Consider the following 26,010-nt stretch of genomic DNA (forward strand, 5'->3'; position numbering starts at 1 on the left):
AAGTTAGATGTAGCAATTTCAAAAAGATTAGAAGTTGATGCGAGGCAAGTTGTTGATATCTGTATATTTGATCATTTCTTCATTCTGTTTAACATAGAAATACTTGTAAATAGAATTATAAAAGTAGCATAATCTTAAAAATGTTAATTTCATGCATTCACAGTGTCTAAATTTGCTAAAATTCTCAATAATCAGTGCAAATTTAGTGTTTGTCTTAACACAGTAATTAAAATTCCCAGTAAGATAGAAAGTTGTTTTTCTAAGGTGAGAACTGCAGCTGACAAAGTCCCACCTGAAGAAATCCTCAAGCACTAAAACACCTAGGAAAACGGGATCTTAAGAGAAAATGCCATAGTACTGGGAGTAAATGGAGAAAAACAAAATTAACAGTCCACTGCAAAATATTAAACACACATATAAATGAATAACACAAAGCACTCTGTCTTGAAAAGCAGTCTGATTTTACTAAAACTGTAAATGATAACGCAGATAATCCAAAAGTTTAATTCTCAATGATCGATGTTCGTAACCACCAAAGTAAACACATTTATACAGCATAGTGTTGAAAGAAAAGGCAAATATGAAACTGGAAAAGGAATGACAACTAAATGATAATAAAATAACATATAACTAAACTGACATATGCATAAAGTACTAATAATCCACATCAGTGTATTCAAAAAGCAAATTAAAATACACATTTGTAAAAACTCCATATTATATTTTGGATTAGAGGCCATACAGAGCATAAAAAAGATTCAAATAGATTAAAAAATATTTTAATTCAATCTAATGCAATTAGTCTGAAAAAAATGTACATATTTATTTGCATACATTTCAAGATCCAACATTCAGCTCATGAAAAATGGACTACCAAGAAGATACAATTTAATAATCTTGAAATGGTGGCACTGGAAAAAATGAAGAAATACACTGTTACTGACTTGAAGCAGTTGTGGATGTTGCTGAAGTAATTTTTGATGTAAGAGATGCAGCCACAGTAAAACAAAAAAAGCTCACTGCTATAGACTAGGCCTCCTTCACTTCATTAGCATCATTCGTGGATATAATACGTGATTTGTCAATTGATGTATACATCTGCGCTGCATGCAATAATGACTGTATTTGAAGTAACATGTGGAAGAAACATGCATGTGATGTCATATTGTAAGCAGTAAGGCAAGATACCGTTTGCAGTGATATTAGATTCAACCACAACCTCATTTATTTGGAATTCCAAACATCCACGTATCCAAATTGGGCGACCCTACAAAGACCTATGGCGGAAGGTGGCATGGCTCTACCTAACTTTCAAATTTATTACTGGGCAGCAGATAGACAAGCTATAAAAACCCGGAGATGGACACAAATAGATGAACATACACAGACATGGTCCACAATACAAATAAAATCCTGCAGAATTTCTTTATATTCCTTGCTTTGTACCGCACTAAATACAAGTTATCGCCAATATACTAACAACCCAATTGTACTTCACTGATTCAGATTATGGAACCAATGCAGGAAGTATTTTAAGATAGAGAAGCTTTTGTCGGTGGCTCCTCTGCACGAGAACCACCTTTTTCCACCCTGGCAAACATATGCACTTTTTAATGTCTGGAAAACATCTGGGATTTAATCACTTAGAGATCTGTACATAGACGACGTCTTTGCATCCTAGAAACAATTACACTGCAAATTTAACTTTCCAGAATCACATTTCGTTCGCTGCCTTCAAGTTAGAAACTTTGTTAAACAGAACCTGCCCAATTTTTCTCACCTCCCACCTATCTCTATGCCAGAAAAAATATCGATCAGTCTTGAGGACTCAGACAGAATTTTCGTAATTTATAAAACCATTTTACAGTCCCTCCTTTTCAAAGATCAAAGAGGACAGTGGGAAAAGGATTTCTCACTCAACATCTCAGAAAAGGGATGGAAGTTAGCAATGCACATAATTCACTTAAGCTCCATATGCGCAAAGCATAGAATTATTTAACTCAAAATTATAAATCGAGCACATCTGTCTCATTTAAAATTGCCTGAAATGTTTCCAGGGCAAAATCCAACCTGCGAACGCTACAATCAAGATCCAGCCTCACTGGGCCAAATGTTTTAGGTGTACACCAAATTAACATCATTCTGGACCAAAATCTTCAAATGCCTTTCAAACAGCCTTGGTGTCACAATCCCATCTAATCCAGTAAGAGCTGTGTTTGGTGGGCTCACAGATGGGCTTAAAGTGGAGAAAGAATAACAAACTGTAATTGCCTTTACTACACTATTGGCACGTAGACTTATCCTGCTCAACTGGAAGAATCCTAACTCTCCTATTCTAAGTTGTGGGCAACTGGGGTTATATAATATGTGAAATTGGAAGAAATCAAACTAGCACTTAGAGGATCTGTACAAAACATTTTCAAAACCTTACAGGATCTGATCAGTAACATTTTAGAATAAGCATTTAAATTGAGGAAGCAGGTTCTCTCCCCTCCTTTACTCCATGTATCTTTATTTATTTATTAATTTATCTATTTACTTATTTTTACTAGCTTAAAGTTTTATTCTGTTGGCCTACCTCACTTTCTCAGGGGTGGGGGTTGATTTCTTCAAAACCTATTTTTCTAACACTTGACTTATTCGTATGGAATGTTATTTGATTTTAATAAAAGCAATAAAATAAAATAAAAAATCGAGAACAGGCTTTTATGTTTTTCACCTAATTCTTGCATCACTACATTTTTGAAAGTCGCATATTAACCATAAAAACTGGAAATATCTTAGAATGTCAAAGTGATTAGCAGAAAACACAGGAATGGTCACTTCATTTTAAAATTGATGTAAATTTAATCTTAGAGGAAAGTTACTTCAATCCAGTAAATCCAAAGTTAGTTCTAGCTATGAAGATAATCATACCAAAGTGCATTTTATATTAAGGCAAAATTAATCTGGAATAGTTGCTTCAAAAATTGTAAGGTTGAAAATACTTTAACAAGTAATAAGGCACAATATAATAATTTTGAAATGCTAACACTTAAAAAAAGAAAAACACTGTCACTTACTTGGCAATGCTGTGGTTGTTGTAGAAATTGTTAATGTAGGAGATGCAGTCGCTGCTAAAACAAAAAAATCACATTACAGCAGACTATTCCTTCATTACTGTAATAGCAGTATTACTGTTTATAATAAGTAATTTGTCAATTGACGGACACATTTGCTCTGCTACGACACAGTTTCTCTTTGACGCAGGCAATAAAACAAATATGCCTATGCCTACATACTGTAAGCAATAAGGGAATTTGAGGAATACAGTGTGAGAATTAACTGGTATGTTTTCTGCAAAGTGATGAATCTTTTTGAATGTTACTTAAGGAAATTTCTAATGCAGGAATAAGCATTCCTGTATATCTTCCAACAAAAGATATAAATTAATAGAATACTAAAGAGAAAATGTAGGTCCAGGAAAATAAAGCATTAAAATACATGTAGATGGAATAACAACAAATTTATTACTCTTGAAGTAGTGACTTTCAAAAAATATGACACTTCATTGTCACTCACTTGACATAGTGGTGGATGTTGTTGAAGCACTTGTCGTTGTAGAAGTCTGAATTTCTGTTAAAAGAAAAACACGGCCAATATTACAGATCAGGGTTAGTGTCTTGAATGCCTCTCTACGTAGGAAGGGCCTTACGGTTGTGACAAGAGCATGTGAGGCTCTTACTGGCTTTCTTGAAACTAGTGACACTCATGAATGCGCGTTAGAATCGGTGTGTAACATCACCAGCTCTTAGTTCCAACTTTGTACTTAATCCAAACAAGATAAACTCCATTGTAACACAAAAGTAATTAAATGATTCAGAAAATGAAAGATGGCAAACATTTCAACTACCAAGAAGATACAATTTAATAATCTTGAAATGCTGGCACTGGAAAAAACGAAGAAATACACTGTTACTGATCTGAAGCAGTTGTGGATGTTGCTGAAGTACTTTTGATGTAAGAGATGCAGCCACAGTAAAACAAAAAAAAAGCTCATTGCTATAGACTAGGCCTCCTTCACTTCATTAGCATCATTCGTGGATATAATACGTGATTTGTCAATTGATGTATACATCTGCGCTGCATGCAATAATGACTGTATTTGAAGTAACACATGGAAGAAACATGCATGTCATGTCATATTGTAAGCAGTAAGGCAAGATACCGTTAGCAGTGATATCAGATTCAACCACAACCTCATTTATTTGGAATTCCAAACATCCACGTATCCAAATTGGGCGACCCTACAAAGACCTATGGCGGAAGGTGGCATGGCTCTACCTAACTTTCAATTTTATTACTGGGCAGCAGATAGACAAGCTATAAAACCCGGAGATGGACACAAATAGATGAACATACACAGACATGGTCCACAATACAAATAAAATCCTGCAGAATTTCTTTATATTCCTTGCTTTGTACCGCACTAAATACAAGTTATCGCCAATATACTAACAACCCAATTGTACTTCACTGATTCAGATTATGGAACCAATGCAGGAAGTATTTTAAGATAGAGAAGCTTTTGTCGGTGGCTCCTCTGCACGAGAACCACCTTTTTCCACCCTGGCAAACATATGCACTTTTTAATGTCTGGAAAACATCTGGGATTTAATCACTTAGAGATCTGTACATAGACGACGTCTTTGCATCCTAGAAACAATTACACTGCAAATTTAACTTTCCAGAATCACATTTCGTTCGCTGCCTTCAAGTTAGAAACTTTGTTAAACAGAACCTGCCCAATTTTTCTCACCTCCCACCTATCTCTATGCCAGAAAAAATATCGATCAGTCTTGAGGACTCAGACAGAATTTCCGTAATTTATAAAACCATTTTACAGTCCCTCGTTTTCAAAGATCAAAGAGGACAGTGGGAAAAGGATCTCTCACTCAACATCTCAGAAAAGGAATGGAAGTTAGCAATGCACATAATTCACTTGAGCTCCATATGCGCAAAGCATAGAATTATTTAACTCAAAATTATAAATCGAGCACATCTGTCTCGTTTAAAATTGTCCGAAATGTTTCCAGGGCAAAATCCAACCTGCGAACGCTACAATCGAGATCCAGCCTCACTGGGCCAAATGTTTTAGGTGTACACCAAATTAACATCATTCTGGACCAAAATCTTCAAATGCCTTTCAAACAGCCTTGGTGTCACAATCCCATCTAATCCAGTAAGAGCTGTGTTTGGTGGGCTCACAGATGGGCTTAAAGTGGAGAAAGAATAACAAACTGTAATTGCCTTTACTACACTATTGGCACGTAGACTTATCCTGCTCAACTGGAAGAATCCTAACTCTCCTATTCTAAGTTGTGGGCAACTGGGGTTATATAATATGTGAAATTGGAAGAAATCAAACTAGCACTTAGAGGATCTGTACAAAACATTTTCAAAACCTTACAGGATCTGATCAGTAACATTTTAGAATAAGCATTTAAATTGAGGAAGCAGGTTCTCTCCCCTCCTTTACTCCATGTATCTTTATTTATTTATTAATTTATCTATTTACTTATTTTTACTAGCTTAAAGTTTTATTCTGTTGGCCTACCTCACTTTCTCAGGGGTGGGGGTTGATTTCTTCAAAACCTATTTTTCTAACACTTGACTTATTCGTATGGAATGTTATTTGATTTTAATAAAAGCAATAAAATAAAAAATCGAGAACAGGCTTTTATGTTTTTCACCTAATTCTTGCATCACTACATTTTTGAAAGTCGCATATTAACCATAAAAACTGGAAATATCTTAGAATGTCAAAGTGATTAGCAGAAAACACAGGAATGGTCACTTCATTTTAAAATTGATGTAAATTTAATCTTAGAGGAAAGTTACTTCAATCCAGTAAATCCAAAGTTAGTTCTAGCTATGAAGATAATCATACCAAAGTGCATTTTATATTAAGGCAAAATTAATCTGGAATAGTTGCTTCAAAAATTGTAAGGTTGAAAATACTTTAACAAGTAATAAGGCACAATATAATAATTTTGAAATGCTAACACTTAAAAAAAAGAAAAACACTGTCACTTACTTGGCAATGCTGTGGTTGTTGTAGAAATTGTTAATGTAGGAGATGCAGTCGCTGCTAAAACAAAAAAATCACATTACAGCAGACTATTCCTTCATTACTGTAATAGCAGTATTACTGTTTATAATAAGTAATTTGTCAATTGACGGACACATTTGCTCTGCTACGACACAGTTTCTCTTTGACGCAGGCAATAAAACAAATATGCCTATGCCTACATACTGTAAGCAATAAGGGAATTTGAGGAATACAGTGTGAGAATTAACTGGTATGTTTTCTGCAAAGTGATGAATCTTTTTGAATGTTACTTAAGGAAATTTCTAATGCAGGAATAAGCATTCCTGTATATCTTCCAACAAAAGATATAAATTAATAGAATACTAAAGAGAAAATGTAGGTCCAGGAAAATAAAGCATTAAAATACATGTAGATGGAATAACAACAAATTTATTACTCTTGAAGTAGTGACTTTCAAAAAATATGACACTTCATTGTCACTCACTTGACATAGTGGTGGATGTTGTTGAAGCACTTGTCGTTGTAGAAGTCTGAATTTCTGTTAAAAGAAAACACGGCCAATATTACAGATCAGGGTTAGTGTCTTGAATGCCTCTCTACGTAGGAAGGGCCTTACGGTTGTGACAAGAGCATGTGAGGCTCTTACTGGCTTTCTTGAAACTAGTGACACTCTGAAGCGCGTTAGAATCGGTGTGTAACATCACCAGCTCTTAGTTCCAACTTTGTACTTAATCCAAACAAGATAAACTCCATTGTAACACAAAAGTAATTAAATGATTCAGAAAATGAAAGATGGCAAACATTTCAACTACCAAGAAGATACAATTTAATAATCTTGAAATGCTGGCACTGGAAAAAACGAAGAAATACACTGTTACTGATCTGAAGCAGTTGTGGATGTTGCTGAAGTACTTTTGATGTAAGAGATGCAGCCACAGTAAAAAAAAAAAGCTCATTGCTATAGACTAGGCCTCCTTCACTTCATTAGCATCATTCGTGGATATAATACGTGATTTGTCAATTGATGTATACATCTGCGCTGCATGCAATAATGACTGTATTTGAAGTAACACATGGAAGAAACATGCATGTCATGTCATATTGTAAGCAGTAAGGCAAGATACCGTTAGCAGTGATATCAGATTCAACCACAACCTCATTTATTTGGAATTCCAAACATCCACGTATCCAAATTGGGCGACCCTACAAAGACCTATGGCGGAAGGTGGCATGGCTCTACCTAACTTTCAATTTTATTACTGGGCAGCAGATAGACAAGCTATAAAACCCGGAGATGGACACAAATAGATGAACATACACAGACATGGTCCACAATACAAATAAAATCCTGCAGAATTTCTTTATATTCCTTGCTTTGTACCGCACTAAATACAAGTTATCGCCAATATACTAACAACCCAATTGTACTTCACTGATTCAGATTATGGAACCAATGCAGGAAGTATTTTAAGATAGAGAAGCTTTTGTCGGTGGCTCCTCTGCACGAGAACCACCTTTTTCCACCCTGGCAAACATATGCACTTTTTAATGTCTGGAAAACATCTGGGATTTAATCACTTAGAGATCTGTACATAGACGACGTCTTTGCATCCTAGAAACAATTACACTGCAAATTTAACTTTCCAGAATCACATTTCGTTCGCTGCCTTCAAGTTAGAAACTTTGTTAAACAGAACCTGCCCAATTTTTCTCACCTCCCACCTATCTCTATGCCAGAAAAAATATCGATCAGTCTTGAGGACTCAGACAGAATTTCCGTAATTTATAAAACCATTTTACAGTCCCTCGTTTTCAAAGATCAAAGAGGACAGTGGGAAAAGGATCTCTCACTCAACATCTCAGAAAAGGAATGGAAGTTAGCAATGCACATAATTCACTTGAGCTCCATATGCGCAAAGCATAGAATTATTTAACTCAAAATTATAAATCGAGCACATCTGTCTCGTTTAAAATTGTCCGAAATGTTTCCAGGGCAAAATCCAACCTGCGAACGCTACAATCGAGATCCAGCCTCACTGGGCCAAATGTTTTAGGTGTACACCAAATTAACATCATTCTGGACCAAAATCTTCAAATGCCTTTCAAACAGCCTTGGTGTCACAATCCCATCTAATCCAGTAAGAGCTGTGTTTGGTGGGCTCACAGATGGGCTTAAAGTGGAGAAAGAATAACAAACTGTAATTGCCTTTACTACACTATTGGCACGTAGACTTATCCTGCTCAACTGGAAGAATCCTAACTCTCCTATTCTAAGTTGTGGGCAACTGGGGTTATATAATATGTGAAATTGGAAGAAATCAAACTAGCACTTAGAGGATCTGTACAAAACATTTTCAAAACCTTACAGGATCTGATCAGTAACATTTTAGAATAAGCATTTAAATTGAGGAAGCAGGTTCTCTCCCCTCCTTTACTCCATGTATCTTTATTTATTTATTAATTTATCTATTTACTTATTTTTACTAGCTTAAAGTTTTATTCTGTTGGCCTACCTCACTTTCTCAGGGGTGGGGGTTGATTTCTTCAAAACCTATTTTTCTAACACTTGACTTATTCGTATGGAATGTTATTTGATTTTAATAAAAGCAATAAAATAAAATAAAAAATCGAGAACAGGCTTTTATGTTTTTCACCTAATTCTTGCATCACTACATTTTTGAAAGTCGCATATTAACCATAAAAACTGGAAATATCTTAGAATGTCAAAGTGATTAGCAGAAAACACAGGAATGGTCACTTCATTTTAAAATTGATGTAAATTTAATCTTAGAGGAAAGTTACTTCAATCCAGTAAATCAAAGTTAGTTCTAGCTATGAAGATAATCATACCAAAGTGCATTTTATATTAAGGCAAAATTAATCTGGAATAGTTGCTTCAAAAATTGTAACGTTGAAAATACTTTCACAATTATTGTCCAATTGCAAATAATAAATTCAAAATTCCAAACCTGTTAAACGAGAACAAACATAATAACATTGGTCAGGGCTGTAATACAAAACTGTAATTCATTTAACATTGACAACTTTTGTGAAAACTTCTCAAACTAGTAGAAAGGGTTATAAATGGAAATAAAAAATAAATTAACTTTCTTTTAACTAGCTGTATAATTTAATAGATTAATTGAAGTTCCACCCTTTTTAATTTATTGGTAAATTTGCAATAATACTTAAATTTTCATCTTAGTTTTATTTAAAATTTTATTAAATAACTTCTTATTTATAATATTTTTATTTAATATAATTAATAGTATTATTCTTTATCTTATCATTTTTAAGGATGATTATTTATAAATATAATTAGAAGAAATTTAAATAAATAATCATTATTAAATAATAAAATCTTTGAATTTACTAAATAAATTTGAAATTAATTAAAAAAAAAGAATATTTAAAAAAATGAATTATTATGTAAATTAAATAAAAGTAATGTATAAATAAATAAATTTTAAAAAAAAATTAATATTTTATAAGAATTGAAATATTTAAAAAGAGTAAAAATTTAAATAATTTAAATTAAATAATTAATACTAACATTTTGGCTTAAATTAATTTTGCTAAAAAAAATCATTAGATAAATAATTAAATTTTTTAATGAATTTTAATGGTTTAAGATTTAGCAATTTTCTGACTAAAAAATATTTCATACTAGCAATAAAGAAAAATAAATAAAATATGTATGAAAAGAATGTTAATATTAAGATTTTTAAAGATAAATTTATTTTATAAGTATTATAAATAACTTACTGAAAAAGTTAAAAAGTAAAGGAAATAAAAGGAATTTAAAATTAGTGACACTTTTAAAAGTAGTTTAAACTGAATTGTTTGAATGTGTAGTCAATTTTAAAAGGTTATTTGTTAACTACAAAACCAAAGTACATAATTTAATTTTAAGGAAAATTCACTCAAAGACTTAGAATCTGGAAATGGAAAATAATCATTTGTATTATAACAGTTCCATTTAAATATTAAATATAAAAAAAAAAAAAATTTTATAAATCTTAATGATCAGAAAAATATATTACTCTGACATTTTGACTAATCTTGAAAGATGAAAGTAAAGAAGAATGCATGCTGCCTTTTTAAAAGAAAGCATGATAAAAAGAATATTTATCAGGCTTAATTCAAATTAATTAGGAAAACATGTTTTATGAATAAATTCAAATTTGGTGTACAATAAAACCATTTTAATAAAAAGGAATTGGACTAAATAAACAAGTATAATTCCAATTTCTTTTTATTGGTACCTAAAACGTAACAAATGATTATACAATTTTCTGGAATAAAAATAATTAAACTTTTAAAATTTCCAATAATTTACACCAAACTTCTTTAATTCAAATGATAAGTTAATTTAAAAAATTTTCTCCTTTAAAACGAATTTTCCTTAAAATTTTTGTTTAAAATTGAACAACCCTTTTCACCTAATCATCATTTAATTAAAAAATTAAGCTTTAGTAGAATTTCTAATTACCTTAAATCCTCCACTAAAAAACAAAATTTCTAACCCAAAAGAATTGTATCAGAAATAATTTTACCCATTTAAAAAAATCAAAAAAACAAATCTCAGAAAGAACTCGAACGTTCAGAAATCCCCAGTAAAAATATCCAAAAAATGAATCTTAAATTACTGAATTTCGCAAAACATTAAGCAATCTAGGGCCCCCTTAATTGGGAAAAATTAAGGGAAAAAATTAAGAACAAACACCTGGGAATCCATCTAACTTAGAGATGTAGTAATGGAACTCAAAAATATAATCTTTATAAATTTTGGGGTCACTACTTAAGGAATTTAACATTCTTATTGGATTTTAAATTTATTGACTATCAATTCACTGAATTTATCATTTATAACAAATTAATATTTAATTTAAATTAACAGTTTCTCCTTACCAATCTTATTGATTATCTTTTATTTTAAAATCATAAATTTCTGCTTTACTTTTCAGTATTTTTAAAATATTTAAAAATATTAGTTTATATTTAAAGAATAAATTAAAATAAATTAAATTTACTAATTTTAAATTTTTAAGATAAACATAAAAAAATATTATTAAGATAGAACAGATTATCATTTTAAATTAAAAATTTATAGGGAATATCTTAATAAAAAAATTAATTTTTAATGATTTAAAATTTAATTAGGAAATATTAATCAAAAATAAAACTTTAACATTAAAGCACAAATAATTTTTAATGTAAATTAAAAAATTAAAAATAATGAAATTCAGTTTTAATATTAATTGAATTAATAAAAAAACAAAAGCATTACTTGGAAATTTTATTAAATTAAATTTAGTAGAAATTAACTTAACTTATCCTTTTGAACATTATTAATATAATACATTGGAATAATGTAAAAGGAATTTCGAGAATAAATTTTAATTAAAATTTAATGTAATAGATCAGTAGATTAAAAATCTTTAAAAGATAATTGGAAAATAAAATTTAGGAATTTAAAAAAATTAATTGAAACATTAAAATTAATTTCAAAATACGTTAAAACATTGGATAAATTATTATGTAAATACTGCAAAGTCAATTAGATTTGAAAGCCATTGGAAGGTTTTTTATTAAAAGGGGTTTTTTTAAAAATACTAAAGATTTTAAGTGCCTTATCAAATACGGTAACAGATTTATTTAAAAAAGAAATATTTACAGAAAATAAATCTAAAATTAAATAAAATTACTATAATAACATAATATGTTTGAATAGAAGTGAACATTAAAAAAAATTGATTTGAAACTTTAAATAATCACTATAAAATTGGATGCTATTATTTAAATTTATAATAAATTATTTTAATGTCCCTAATTTTTGTAAGGAAGAAATGTGATATGATAACCCACAAATACTGAATGAAAATTGAAGACCCAAATCCTTGAAGCATAACTTATTTTAACTGGAACAAGAAATTAAATCCAATCATTAGTTAGAACAATTAAAAATAACCTAAATTTTATTTCTTTGCCAAAAAATCCCAATTACACAACATTTTTACGATATTCATACATAATAAAATTTTAATTTGAAATTATCTTCAAACATTTAACTGAAACAATCTTTTTGTCATAGAACACTTGAATTAAAAACTTTTGCCTACCCCTAAACATCCTGAAATGACTTTAATTAAAAATCCCTTTCAAACATTCAGCCCAATTTTTAAAAAAACTCATTACCAATTAAATCTTTAATCCTATATTCAATTAACAAACCTTTTCAACAATAAAAATCAAACATCTGGCACGACCACTGAAATTTAACCTAATCATAATTTTTCAAATTCAAATGGAAGGGAATTAACCAAACTAAAAGGAATCCTCAACGCAGTTAGTTAAAAATAACTCATTAGGCAAATGTTCACATTTCAAATCTGTTCACAATCCACTTAACATAAGGCTTATTGGTGATCCCATAATCAGGGAAAGTTAAAACTTATTAAAAATAACATGAATTCTTTATAGAATTAACGTCATTCTACTGGTCAAGGATTATATATTAATTAAGATACAATGATTATAATACAAATTTAAGAATAGAGTTTAAAGTTTGACAAATTTAAATTGAGTAAATTTAAACAACATTTATCATGAAAGTTTTCTACTATATTATTATCTTTATTTTTTTATAATTTTATTTTGACTAAATTTGTGCGTTTCTACCTTTTTTAAGGACTTATTAACTATTTTAATTTGACTAAATAAAATAATATTTTATAAAGTCGTAGTTTAAAACAAAAAAAAATCACTATTTCAATTTAATACTAATTTTAAATGAAATTAATAAAAATGAAATATTTTAAAATGATAGAAAATTTATTAAGTAATTATCAATAAAGAAAGTTATTATTAGAAAATTCAAATATTTTATTAGGAAGATAATCTTGAAAGTTTTAAAATAAAATCTGAATATTCTTCAAAAGATAAGTAATAAATAATTTAAAGTAATAAAAAAAATTTTAAATACTTATTGAAAATAGAAAATTATACTGGAAATGCAATTAAAAATACATTAGCGGCTAATTTCTTTAAGAGATTTTTTTAAAAAGTATTTTAAATAAAGTGGCACATTCTCTCTATACAGTTTCTGTTGAAAAAACATATGCTATGCCAAACTGTAAGCATAGATTGAATAAGGTGAAATACGTATGCTCATTTTGAATGATAACTTAGGAATTATTAAGAATATATTCAGAATAAATCCATATAATTAACAAAAAGAAATTATAGAAATAAAAGTAAAACAATAAGGAAAAAAAAATTAATAATTAATGGAAGTAATTAAAAACAACGTATACAAATTACATTGATAGTACACTTGTCTAAAGTGAATTCTGTTAAAAAACACGCAAATTACAGATCAGGTATGCTTAATCTTCAATGAAGGGCTTAGGAGAAAGAGCATGAGGCTTACTGTTGAAATATGGAACTCAGATTGAATGTGTACACACTCTTATTCAACTTTTAATAATCAAACAATTAAACCCATTGAACACAAATATAAAGATCAAATTGAAATTTAACACCAAGAAGAACATTAATAATCTGAAATGTAGCATGAAAAAGAAACAAAAAGTAGATTTGAAATTTGATGTAAGATGGCTATACTAAGAAATACCTATGAAAAAGCCATTATGAACAAGCTTGTATTGATTAGCGCCTTCATGATAAATATCTGTGCAATGATTCATTATACATGATAAAATGATACATGGAAGAACATAGGCATGAAAATTTAATAGAATGAAGCATGAATTATATTCCAACCACAACCCTTCTTATTATTAAACCATAATTGGCATTCACACACCTTCTGGAAGACAGCTCTACTAACTTAATTTAATTTGGGCACAATCAAACTTAAAACCGAGATGGAGAAAAGTAATACCAGACACACAATAAGAATAAAATTCAAGCAATTTTATTTATTCGTTTGTAACTAAATACAAGTTATATCAAAACTACAACGAATTTCATTATTTGGAACAATTGGAATTCTAAATAGAACTTTTTATTCCTGACCACTTTTCCCCTGCAACTAACTTTTTAGCTGAAACTTGATTTAACATTAAGATACTTAATTCAACAGCGTTTTGCATCCTAGAAACAATTAACTGAAATTTAACTTCATGATTAATTACATTTAGAAAAACTTTGCTAACATAACCTCCAATTTTCTCACTCCACTACTCTTGCCAGAAAAATTATCAATCTTGAGACAACATAAATTCCTTTATAAAACATTTAACAGTAGTCTTAAATCAAAAGAGGACATGGGAAAGAGTCTACAACTTAAAAGGAATGATACAATGCATAATTATGCTCAATGAAAGCAAATTTACTAAAAGTATAATGGGCAAATTGTCTGTTAAAATTCCAAAAATTTCGGAAAATTTAATCACTAAAGCAATCCAGCCAGCAAATGCTTTAATGAGAACATTAATCTGACCAACTTACATAATTAAAACTACTTGTTAAATATAATCCATAAGGAATTGGGCTACAGTGTTAGGGAAAGATAAACTATATGTTTTATGAATATGGAACTAATTATCAACTGAGAAATTAAAAATACTAAGTTGAGCAATGTTAATAATTTAAATTGGAAATTAAATAAAAGCATTGAGATGAAAACATTTTCTAACTTCATTATTAATTTTAGTAATTACTTTAATAGTGTGTACAACTATTTCTTTCAAGCTGTTATTTTTTATTAATTTTCTTTTATTTTAAAATTTAAGTTTATTTTGGCTAACAATTATAGGGGAAATCTAAAACCTATTTTTCTAACTTCACTATTTAGAATGGATTTTTAAATAATAAATATTAAAATAAATATAGAAAAGCTTAGTTTCACTATTAATAATATTTGAACATAATTAACAAAGTAAAATCAAAGTTTAAATTAAGTATAAAAATAACCAAATGAATTTATTAAAATTAAAGATTAAAATAATTGAAATCTCAACATAAAAAGTTATTTTGAAGATAACATTAAAATAAATATATTGAAATCTGAATATTTAAAAAGAATTGAGATAAAACAAAAAATAAGTTTTAAATATCTTCATTAAATAAAAAAAAAACACTTCATTATTAATATTGTTAATTAGGAATTTATGTTAAGATTGCGAAAGAAAAAAAACCATTCAAGACATACATTAGTATAGAATATCTGATATAATGGTATCTTTTATTGAACATTAGATTTACAATTTCTATGAATAAGCATAAAATATTAACCAGTTAATAAAGAATAAAGGTATTTGAAAAAAGTAATATAAAGTTAATTCAAATGAATGTGAATTTTAAAATTTCTAATGTAAAATTCGATATCTCACAATAATATAATGAAATTTAAGAAATGTAGGTCCGAATAAATTAAAAAGAATGATAAACAATATATTTAAGGCCTTCAAATATGAACTCATTTAACTTACATGTGGGTATTGAACATTGTCGCAGCAAGTTAATTGTAAAAGAAAAAACAATAAGATCAGAAAGGTCAAACTTTATCAAAACTAAGATGGGTAACAGCAAGGATATTATCTCTTGAAATCTAGAAAGTCATAGAAAGAAGAATTAAACACGCTCTTGTTCAATGTTCTATAACAGATAATCCATAAAAAAAAGCATTAATGATTCCAGAAAATGTAAATTGAATTACTACTAAAGTAATGCAATATTGAAACGGGATTTAAAAGAAAACTCATATTTGAAGCAATATGTATCGAAGTTTTACTTAGCACTGCATATTAAAACAAACCTTGATTAACAGCGACTCATTATTAAACATAATGAAGAAGTTTTCATAATACATTTTATAGAAGTTAAATATGAAAACAGAGACCAATATTCAAATTCATAAGCAAATCCGTTTAGAATTATTAAATAACAATTTATTTGGAATTCAAACATCCATGCGCCAATATTACTACATAAACTTGGATAAGTTGAATTACCTTTCAATTTTACAAGCACGTAGCATAAACCTGGATAATTAGGTAAAAAAAGGCTAATCACAAAACACAATTTCTTTCATCCTAGTTATCGCTTAAATTAGAATTTCAAAATCGAAATTTAATCCATTGAGCTGAAAATCAAATAGTATTATTAGAAATTTGAGTGATAGCAATACAACACCTTTTCCATCTGAAAATTACATTGAATGCTGATCACTAATTATATGTTACTAAAGTAATTTGCCCTAAAAACAATTATCAAATTAATTTCGAATTCTTGCGTCAATTGAAATTTAAACAGAACCTGCCATTTTCCCTCCCTATTATTCATTTACAAAAAATTAATTGGGATCAAAGAATTTCGAATTACAACCTTTTACATCCCTGTTAAAGTAAAAGGAGATACAATCTTAACAAATTATAGAAAGAATGGAATACAATGGCATTTACTCATCATAAAGCATAGAATTTTTAAATTAAAATTTAAAAGGGCACTTCCTTAAAATTTCAAATTCCAGGAAAATCAACTCATTAACTTAAATCGAGATCCAGCCCTCGGGCCAAATATTTTAGTGTCACTAAATTAACATCATTCTGGACCAAAATCTTCAAATGCCTTTCTAAACAGCCTTGGCGTACAATCCCATTAATCCAGTAAGACTGTTTGTGGGCTACAGATGGCTTAAAGTGGAGAAAGAATAAAAACTTAATTCATACTAACTATTATTTGCACGTAGATTATCCTTCAACTGGAAAATTTAACTTCCTATTCTAAGTTGTGGGTAACTGAAGTTATATAATATTGAAATTGGAAGAAATAAACTCACTTAGAGGATTGTACAAAACATTTCAAAACCTTAAGGATCTGATCAGTAATTTTTAGAATAAATTTGAAATTGAGGAAAGGTTCTTCCTCCTTACAATGTATCTTTATTTATTTATTAATTTATCTAATAATATTTTATAGCTTAAAGTTTTATCAGTTGGCACCTCAACTACTTAGGGATGATTTTAAAACCTATTTCTAAACTTGACTTATTGAGATGGAATGTTTTTTGATTATATAAAAGCATAAAATAATAATAAAATCGAGAACAGGCTTTTGTTTTCAACCTAATTCTTGCAATCATAATTTTGAAAGTGAATTAACCATAAAACTGGAAATTTCTTAGAAGTCAAAGGATTAGCAGAAACACAGAATGGTCACTTATTTTAAAATTGATGTAAAATTAATTCAGGAAAGTTACTTCCAATAGTAAATCAAAGTTAGTCTTATGAAGATAATCATACCAAAGTGCATTTTTATAGGCAAAATTAATCTGAAATAGTTGATTCAAAAATTGTTAGGTTGAAAATATTTAACAAGTAATAGGCACATATAATAATTTGAATGCTAACACTTAAAAAAAAAAGAAAAACACTGTCACTTATTGGCAATGCTGTGGTTGTTGTAGAAACTTGAATGTAGGAGATGCATCGCGTAAACAAAAATCATTACAGATGAGTATTCCTTCATTACTGTAATAGCATATTGTGTATAAATAAGTAATTTGTCAATTCGGACAATTTTTCAATCTAAACAGTTCTTATGACAGGCAAAAACAATATGACTAGCCTAATACTGTAAGCAATAAGGGAATTTAGGAAGATGTGAGAATTAACTGATGTTTTCTGCAAAGTATGAATTTTGAATACTTAAGGAAATTTCTAATGAGAATAAGATTCCTGTATACTTCAACAAAAGTATTAAATTAAAAATACTAAAAGAAAATGAGGTCCAGGAAAATAAAGCATTAAAATACATTAGATGGAATAACAACAAATTTATTACTCTTGAGTAACTTTCCAAAAAATTGACACTTCATTTCACTCATGAATGTGGTGTTAAGCACATTGTACTGAGAAGTCGAATTTCAGTTAAAAAGAAAACACGCCAAATTACAGATCAGGGTTATGTTCTGAATGCCTTACGTAGGGAAGGGCTAGTTGTGACAAGAGCATGTGAGGCTCATGGCTTTCTAAACTAGTGAACTTCGAGCCATGTAGAATCGGGTAACATCACCAGCTCTTAGTCCAACTTTGTACTTAATCCAAAAAGATAAACTATTTAAACACAAAAGTAATTAAATGATTCAGAAAATGAAAGCATCAAACATTTACACAAAGAACAATTTAATATTTGGAAATCACTGGAAAATAAGAAATACACTGTTACTGATCTGAACATTGTAGATTTGCCTCAATTTTGATGTAAGAGATCACAAAAACAAAAAGCTATTGCTATGAGACTAGGCTCTTCACTCCTAATCATCATGTGATATAATACGGATTTGTCAATTGATGATTACATCTCGCTGATGAATATTATTTGAGTAACATAGGAAAAGCATCATGTCATGTTAATTGTAAATGAGATACCGTTAGCAGTGATATCAAGATTCACCAACTCATTATTGAATTCCAAACATCCACTATCCAAATTGCACCTAAAGACCTATCGGAAGGTGCAGGCTTACTAACTTTCAAATTTTATTACTGGCAAAAATAAGTTTCAAAACCTGGATGGACAAAATAGATGAAAATCACAGACATGGTCCACAATAAATAAAATCTGCAGAATTCTTTATATTCCTTTTGAACGCATAAATACAAGTTATGCCAAATATAAACCCAATTGTCTCACTGATTCAGATTATGGAACCAATCGGAAGTATTTTAAATAGAAAGCTTTTGTCAAGGCTCTCTGCAGAGAACCACTTTTTCATCTCTGGCAAAATAATGACTTTTAATGTCTGGAAAACACTGGATTTAATCATTGAGATTCTTCATAGACGAAGTTTCATCCAGAACATTTACATGCAAATTTAACTTTCAGAATCATTATATCAGAATTCTTTTAGAAATTGTTAAATAGAACTGCCCAATTTTTTCTACTCCCATTCTATCAGAAAATATCGATCAGTCTTGAGGACTCAACGAATTTCGTAATTTATAAAACCATTTTACAAGTCCTCGTTTCAAAGATCTAAGGACAGTGAAAAATTCTACTTAACATCTAAAGGAATAAGTTGCAAATGCACATAATATAGTCCATAAAGCAAAAGCATAGAATTATTTAACTAAAATTATATAAACAATAGTCTCGCTTAAAATTGTCCAAATGTTTCGGGCAAAATCCAAGCCTAGCTAACGTAGATCCAGCCTCACTAGCCAAATGTTTTAGGTGTAACCAAATTAACATATTCTGGACCAAAACTTAAATGCTTTCAAACAGTTCACAATCCATCTAATCCGAAGCTGTGTTAGGTGGCTCAGATGGCTTAAAGTGGAGAAAGAATAACAAACTAGTTTACTTTATCACTATTGTAGACTTATCCTGCTCAAGAAGAACTAACTCCTATTAGTTGAGAAGGGGTTATATAATAGTGAAATGAAGAAATCAAACTAGCACTTAGGAGATTGTACAAATTTCAAAACCTATGATCTGATCAGTAAATTTAGAATAAGCATTTAAATTGAGGAAAGGTTCTTCCTCCTTTATCATACTTTATTTATTTATAATTATCTATTTACTATTTTTACTAGCTTAAAGTTTTATTCTGTTGGCCTAACACTTTCAGGGTGGGGCTAATTCTTCAAAACCTATTTTCTAACACTGGACTTATTCGTATGGAATGTTATTTGATTTTAATAAAAGCAATAAAATAAAATAAAAATCGAGAACTAGGCTTTTATTTTTCACTAACTTTAGCATCACTACATTTTGAAAGCTCACATATAACCATAAAACTGAAATATCTTAGAATGTCAAATGATTGGAAAACACAGGAATGTCTACTTCATTTTAAATTGAGTAAATTTAATCTAGAGGAAAGTTACTTCAATCCAGAATCCAAAGTAGTTCATATGAAGAAATCAATAAAGTGCATTTAATTAAGGCAAAATTATCTGGAATAGTTGTTCAAAAATTGTAACGTTGAACAATTTTAAAGTAATAAGACAATATAATATTTGAAATGCTAAACTTAAAAAAAAAACATGTACTTACTTCAATGCTTGTTGTTGTAAATTGTTATGTAGAGAGCACGCTCTAAAACAAAAATCACATTACAGCAGACTATTCCTTCATTACTGTAATACAGATACGTTTATATAAGTAATTTGTCAATTACGACATTTCTCACATCAATCTTCACGGGCAATAAAACAAAAGCCTATGCCTCATACTGTAAGCATAAGGAATTGTAATACAGTGAGAATTAACTGGCAATGTTTTCAAAAGGAATCTTGATCGTACTTAGAAATTTTAATGCAGAATAAATTCCTGTATATCTTCACAATAATAGATAAATTAATACAATACTAAGAAAAATTGGTCCAGGAAAATAAAGCATTAAAATACATGTAGATGGAATACAACAAATTTATTACACTTGAAGAGTGACTTCAAAAATATGACACTTCATTGTCTACTTGAATATGGTGGATGTTGAAGCACTTTCAGTGTAGTCTGATTTCTGTTAAAAAAAACACGCAATTAAGATCAGGTTAGGCTTCTGAATGACTCTACGTAGAATGGGTCCTTTGTTGTGACAAGAGCATGAGGCTCTTACTTTTCTTGAATAGTGACATCCAATTAAAGTAGAAGGTTAATATCAACCAGCTTAGTTCAATTTACTAATCCAAACAAGATAACTCCATTGTAAAAAATTAATTAAATGATTCAAAATGAAATAGATGGCAAACATTAACTACAAGAAGATATTATAATCTTGAAATGCTGAGATCGGAAAAAACGAAGAAATACATGTACTATCTAAGAGTTTGGATGTTGTGAAGACTTTTGATGTAAGAGATGGACAAGAACAAAAAAAAGCTCATTTAAGACTACCTCACTTCATTAGCACATCGTGATAAATTATTTGTAATTGATGATAATGTGCATCAATAATGACTGTATTTGAAGTAATACATGGAAGAACATGCATGTATGTCATTTGTAAGATTAAGGCAAGATACCTTTAGGATATCAGATTCAAACACAATCCTCATTTATTTGGAATTCAAACATCATCTAATCCAAATTGAACCTACAAAGACCTATGCGAAGTTGATTTTACTAACTTCTCAATTTTATATTGGAACAGATAAAATGCATAAAAACCGGAGATGGACAAAATAGATAACTAACAGACATGGTCCACAATAAAATAAAATTCTGAATTTCAATTATATTCCTATTGTACGCACTAAATATGAAGTTATGCCAATATATCACAACAATTGACATGATTCAGAATTGAACATGCGAAGTATTTTAAGATAGAGAAGCTTTTCGGGGCTCCTCTAGAACCACCTTTTCACCTGCAAAATAGTCACTTTTTAATGTCTGGAAAAATCGGGATTTAATCACTAGAGATCTGTATAAATGCTTTCACTAGAAACAATTACAGAAATTTAACTTTCCAGAATACATTTCGTCATCCTTCAAGTTAAGAAATTTAAACATGAACGCCAATTTTTCACCTCACCTATCCTATGAAAAAATATCGATAGTCTTTAGGATCAGAAGAATTTCCGAATTTATAAACCATTTTACCCTCTTCAAAAGTCAAAGAGGACAGTGGAAAAGGATCTCACCAAACTTCAGAAAAGGAAGGAAGTTAGCATAACTAATTCACTTGGCCAATCTAAAGCATGAATTATTTAATCAAATTATAAATCGAACATCTGTCTTTAAAAACATCTAATCAATGTTCAGGTAAAATCAACCTACGAATACAACGAGATCCAGCCTCAACTGGCTAAATGTTTTAGGTGACACCAAATTAACATCATTCTGACCAAAATCTTCAAATGCCTTAAACAGCCTTGGTGTCACGAATCCCATAATCCAGTAAAGCTTTGTAGGCCAAGATGGGTTAAAGGGAGAAAATAACAAACTAACTTCGTACTTACACTTTGGACTGACTTATCCTGTCAACTGGAAGAATCCTACTCCTATTCTAAGTAGGCAACTGAGTTAATCATAGAAATAATTGAAATACATATCTAGAGATCGTAAAAACATTTTCAAACTACAAGATCTATCTAATTGTAGAATAAGCATTAATTGAGGAAGCAGGTTCTCCCTCCTTTACTCCATGTATCTTTATTTTTATTAATTTATCATTTAAAATTTTTTACAGCTAAAGCTCTTATTCTGTTGGCTACCTCAAATTTCTCAGGGTGGGGTGATTACTTCAAAACCATTTTCTAACACTTGACTTATTCAGATGGAATGTATTGATTTTAAGTAAAAGCAATAAAATAAAATAAAAATCTAGAACAGGCTTTTAATGTTTAACCTAATTTTGATCACTACAATTTTGAAAGTCGACTACACCATGAAAACTGAAATACTTAAATGCAAAGTGATTAGCAAAAAACAGGAATGTAGTTCATTTAAAATTGATGTAAATTTAATCTTAGAGGAATTCTCAATCCAGAAACAAAATTAGTTATAGAAGATACATACCAAAGTGTATTTTATATTAAGGAAAATTATTGGAAATTGTTAAAATGTAGGTTAACTTCAACAAGAAATAAGGCACAATATAATAATTTTGAAATGCTAACACTTAAAAAAAAGAAAAACACTGTCACTTACTGGCAATGCTGTGGTTGTTGTAGAAATTGTTAATGTAGGAGATGCATTGCAAAACAAAAAATCACATTACAGACTATTCCTTCATTACTGTAATAGCGTATTACTGTTTATAATAAGTAATTTGTCAATTGTACGACACATTTGCTCTATACCAGTTTGCTTTGACGAGCAATAAAACAATATGCCTTATGCCTACATACTGTAAGCAATAAGGGAATTTGAGATACTGTGAGAATTAACTGGTATGTTTCTGCAAAGTGATGAATCTTTTGAAATGTTACTTAAATTCTAATGCAGGAATAAGCATTCCTGTATATCTTCCAACAATAGATATAAATTAATAGAATACTAAAGAGAAATGTAGGTCCAGGAAAATAAAGCATTAAAATACATGTAGATGGAATAACAACAAATTTATTACCTTGAAGTAGTGACTTTCAAAAATATGACACTTATTGTCACTCACTTGACATAGTGGTGGATGTTGTTGATAGACTTGTCTGTAGTAAGTCTGAATTTCGTTAAAAACACCGCAATGTGGAGATCAAGGGTTAGTGTCTTGAATGCCTCTCTACGAGGAAGGGCCTTAGTTGTGACAAGAGCATGTGAGGCTCTTACTGGCTTTTGAAACATGACATCCACTTAGCAGACGAATCGTGTAACATCACCAGCTCTTAGTTCCAACTTTGTACTTAATCCAAACAAGATAAACTCCATTGTAACACAAAAGTAATTAAATGATTCAGAAAATGAAAGATGATAAACATTTCAACTACAAGAAGATCAATTTAATAATCTTGAAATGCTGGCACTGAAAAATAAGAAATACACTGTTACTGATCTGAAGGTTGTGGATGTTGCTGAAGTACTTTTGATGTAAGAGATGCACTACAGTAAACAAAAAAAGCTCATTGCTATAGACTAGGCCTCCTTCACTTCATTAGCATCATTGGGAAGTATAATACGGATTTGTCAATTGATGATACATCATGCTGCATGCAATAATGACTGTATTTAAAGAATAACGACATGAAGAAACATGCATGTCATGTCATATTGTAAGTAAGGCAAGATACCAATTAGCAGTGATAATCAGATTCAACCACAACCTCATATTTGGAATTCCAAACATCCACGTATCCAAATTGGGCATTCTACAAAGACCTATGGCGGAAGGTGGCATGGCTCTACCTAACTTTCAATTTTATTATAGGCAGCAGATAGACAAGCTATAAAAACCGAGATGGAACAAATAGATGAACATACACAGACATGGTCAAATACAAATAAAATCCTGCAGAATTTCTTTATATTCCTTGCTTTGTACCGATCAAATCAAGTTATTCCATATATAACAACTCCAATTGTACTTCACTGATTCAGATTATGGAAACCAATGCGGAAGTATTTTAAGATAGAGAAGCTTTTGTCGGGCTCCTCTGCACTAGAACCACCTTTTCCACCCTGCAAACATATGCACTTTTTAATGTCTGGAAACATCTGGGATTTAATCACTAGAGATCTGTACATGACCACGTCTTTGCATCCTAGAAACAATTACACTGCAAATTTAACTTTCCAGAATCACATTGCTGCGCTCCTTCAGTTAGAAACTTTAAACAGGAACTGCCCAATTTTTCTCACTCCACCTATCTCTATGCCAGAAAAAATATCATCAGTCTTGAGGACTCAGACAAATTTCCAATTATAAAACCATTTTAAGTCCCTCGTTTTCAAAGATCAAAGAGGACAGTGGAAAAGGATTCTCACTCAACATCTCAGAAAAGGAATGGAAGTTAGCAATGCAATAATTACTTGAGCCCATATGCTAAAGCATAGAATTATTTAACTCAAAATTATAAATCGAGCACATCTGCCGTTAAAATTGTCCGAAAGTTGCAGGGCAAATCCAACCTCAACGCCATAATCGAGATCCAGCCTCAACTGGCAATGTTTTAGGTGTACACCAAATTAACATCATTCTGACCAAAATCTTCAAATCCTTTCAAACAGCCTTGGTGTCACAATCCCATCTAATCCAGTAAGAGTGTTTGGTGGGCTCAAGATGGGCTTAAAGTGGAGAAAGAATAACAAACTGTAATTGCCTTTACTACACTATTGGCACTGACTTATCCTGCTCAACTGGAAGAATCCTAACTCTCCATTCTAGCTGGGCAAATGGTTATATAATATGAAATTGGAAGAAATCAAACTAGATTCAGAGGATCTGTAAAAACATTTTCAAACCTTACAGGATCTGATCAGAACATTTTAGAATAAGCATTTAAACTGAGGAAGCAGGTTCTCTCCCTCCTTTACTCCATGTATCTTTTTTATTTATTAATTTATCTATTTACTTATTTTACTAGCTTAAAGTTTTATTCTGTGGCCTACCTCACTTTCTCTAGGTGGGAGTTGATTTCTTCAAAACCTATTTTCTAACACTTGACTTATTCGTATGGAATGTTATTTGATTTTAATAAAGCAATAAAATAAAATAAAAATCGAGAACAGGCTTTTATGTTTTCACCAATCTTGCATCACTACATTTTTTGAAAGTCGCATATTAACTCAAAAACTGGAAATATCTTAGAATGTCAAAGTGATTAGCAGAAAACACAGGAATGGTCACTTCATTTTAAAATTGATGTAAATTTAATCTTAGAGGAAAAGTTACCAATCCAGTAAATCCAAAGTTAGTTCTTAGCAGAAGAAATCATACCAAAGCATTTTATAGCATAAATATCTGGAATAGTTAGCTTCAAAATTGTAAGTTGGAAAATACTTTAACAAGTAATAAGGCACAATATAATAATTTTGAAATGCTAACACTTAAAAAAGAAAAACACTGTCACTTACTTGAATGCTGTGGTTGTTGTAGAAATTGTTAATAGGAGATGCAGTCCATAAAACAAAAATCACATTACAGCAGACTATTCCTTCATTACTGAATAGCAGTATTACTGTTTATAATAAGTAATTTGTCAATTGATCGGACAATTTGCTCTGCTACACACAGTTTCTCTTTGACGAGGCAATAAACAATATGCCTATGCCTACATACTGTAAGCAATAAGGAATTTGAGGAATACAGTGTGAGAATTAACTGGTATGTTTTCTGCAAAGTGATGAATCTTTTGAATGTTACTTAGAAATTTCTAATGCAGGAATAAGTATTCCTGTATATCTTCCAACAATAGATATAAATTAATAGAATACTAAAGAGAAAATGTAGGTCCAGGAAAATAAAGCATTAAAATACATGTAGATGGAATAACAACAAATTTATT

The 26,010-nt window shown here is 30.0% G+C and overlaps 1 protein-coding gene across 1 annotated transcript in view; it reads right to left on the reverse strand.

Moving 5' to 3' along the window:
• Window positions 1-3,062: 3,062 nt before the first annotated feature.
• The window catches only part of LOC120519911 (cell wall protein DAN4-like), a gene marked incomplete at both ends in the record, with an annotated part of 32,727 nt that continues 9,779 nt past the window's right edge, over window positions 3,063-26,010 (reverse strand). Inside the window, 4 exons of the mRNA XM_039742662.1 lie at window positions 3,063-3,116; window positions 3,562-3,615; window positions 6,077-6,130; window positions 6,576-6,629. Coding sequence (XP_039598596.1) covers window positions 3,063-3,116; window positions 3,562-3,615; window positions 6,077-6,130; window positions 6,576-6,629 — 216 coding nt within the window. The remainder of the gene's footprint in view (window positions 3,117-3,561; window positions 3,616-6,076; window positions 6,131-6,575; window positions 6,630-26,010) is intronic.

The sequence above is a fragment of the Polypterus senegalus genome, unplaced genomic scaffold (assembly GCF_016835505.1).
Source record: "Polypterus senegalus isolate Bchr_013 unplaced genomic scaffold, ASM1683550v1 scaffold_4862, whole genome shotgun sequence".
Lineage (NCBI taxonomy): Eukaryota > Metazoa > Chordata > Cladistia > Polypteriformes > Polypteridae > Polypterus > Polypterus senegalus.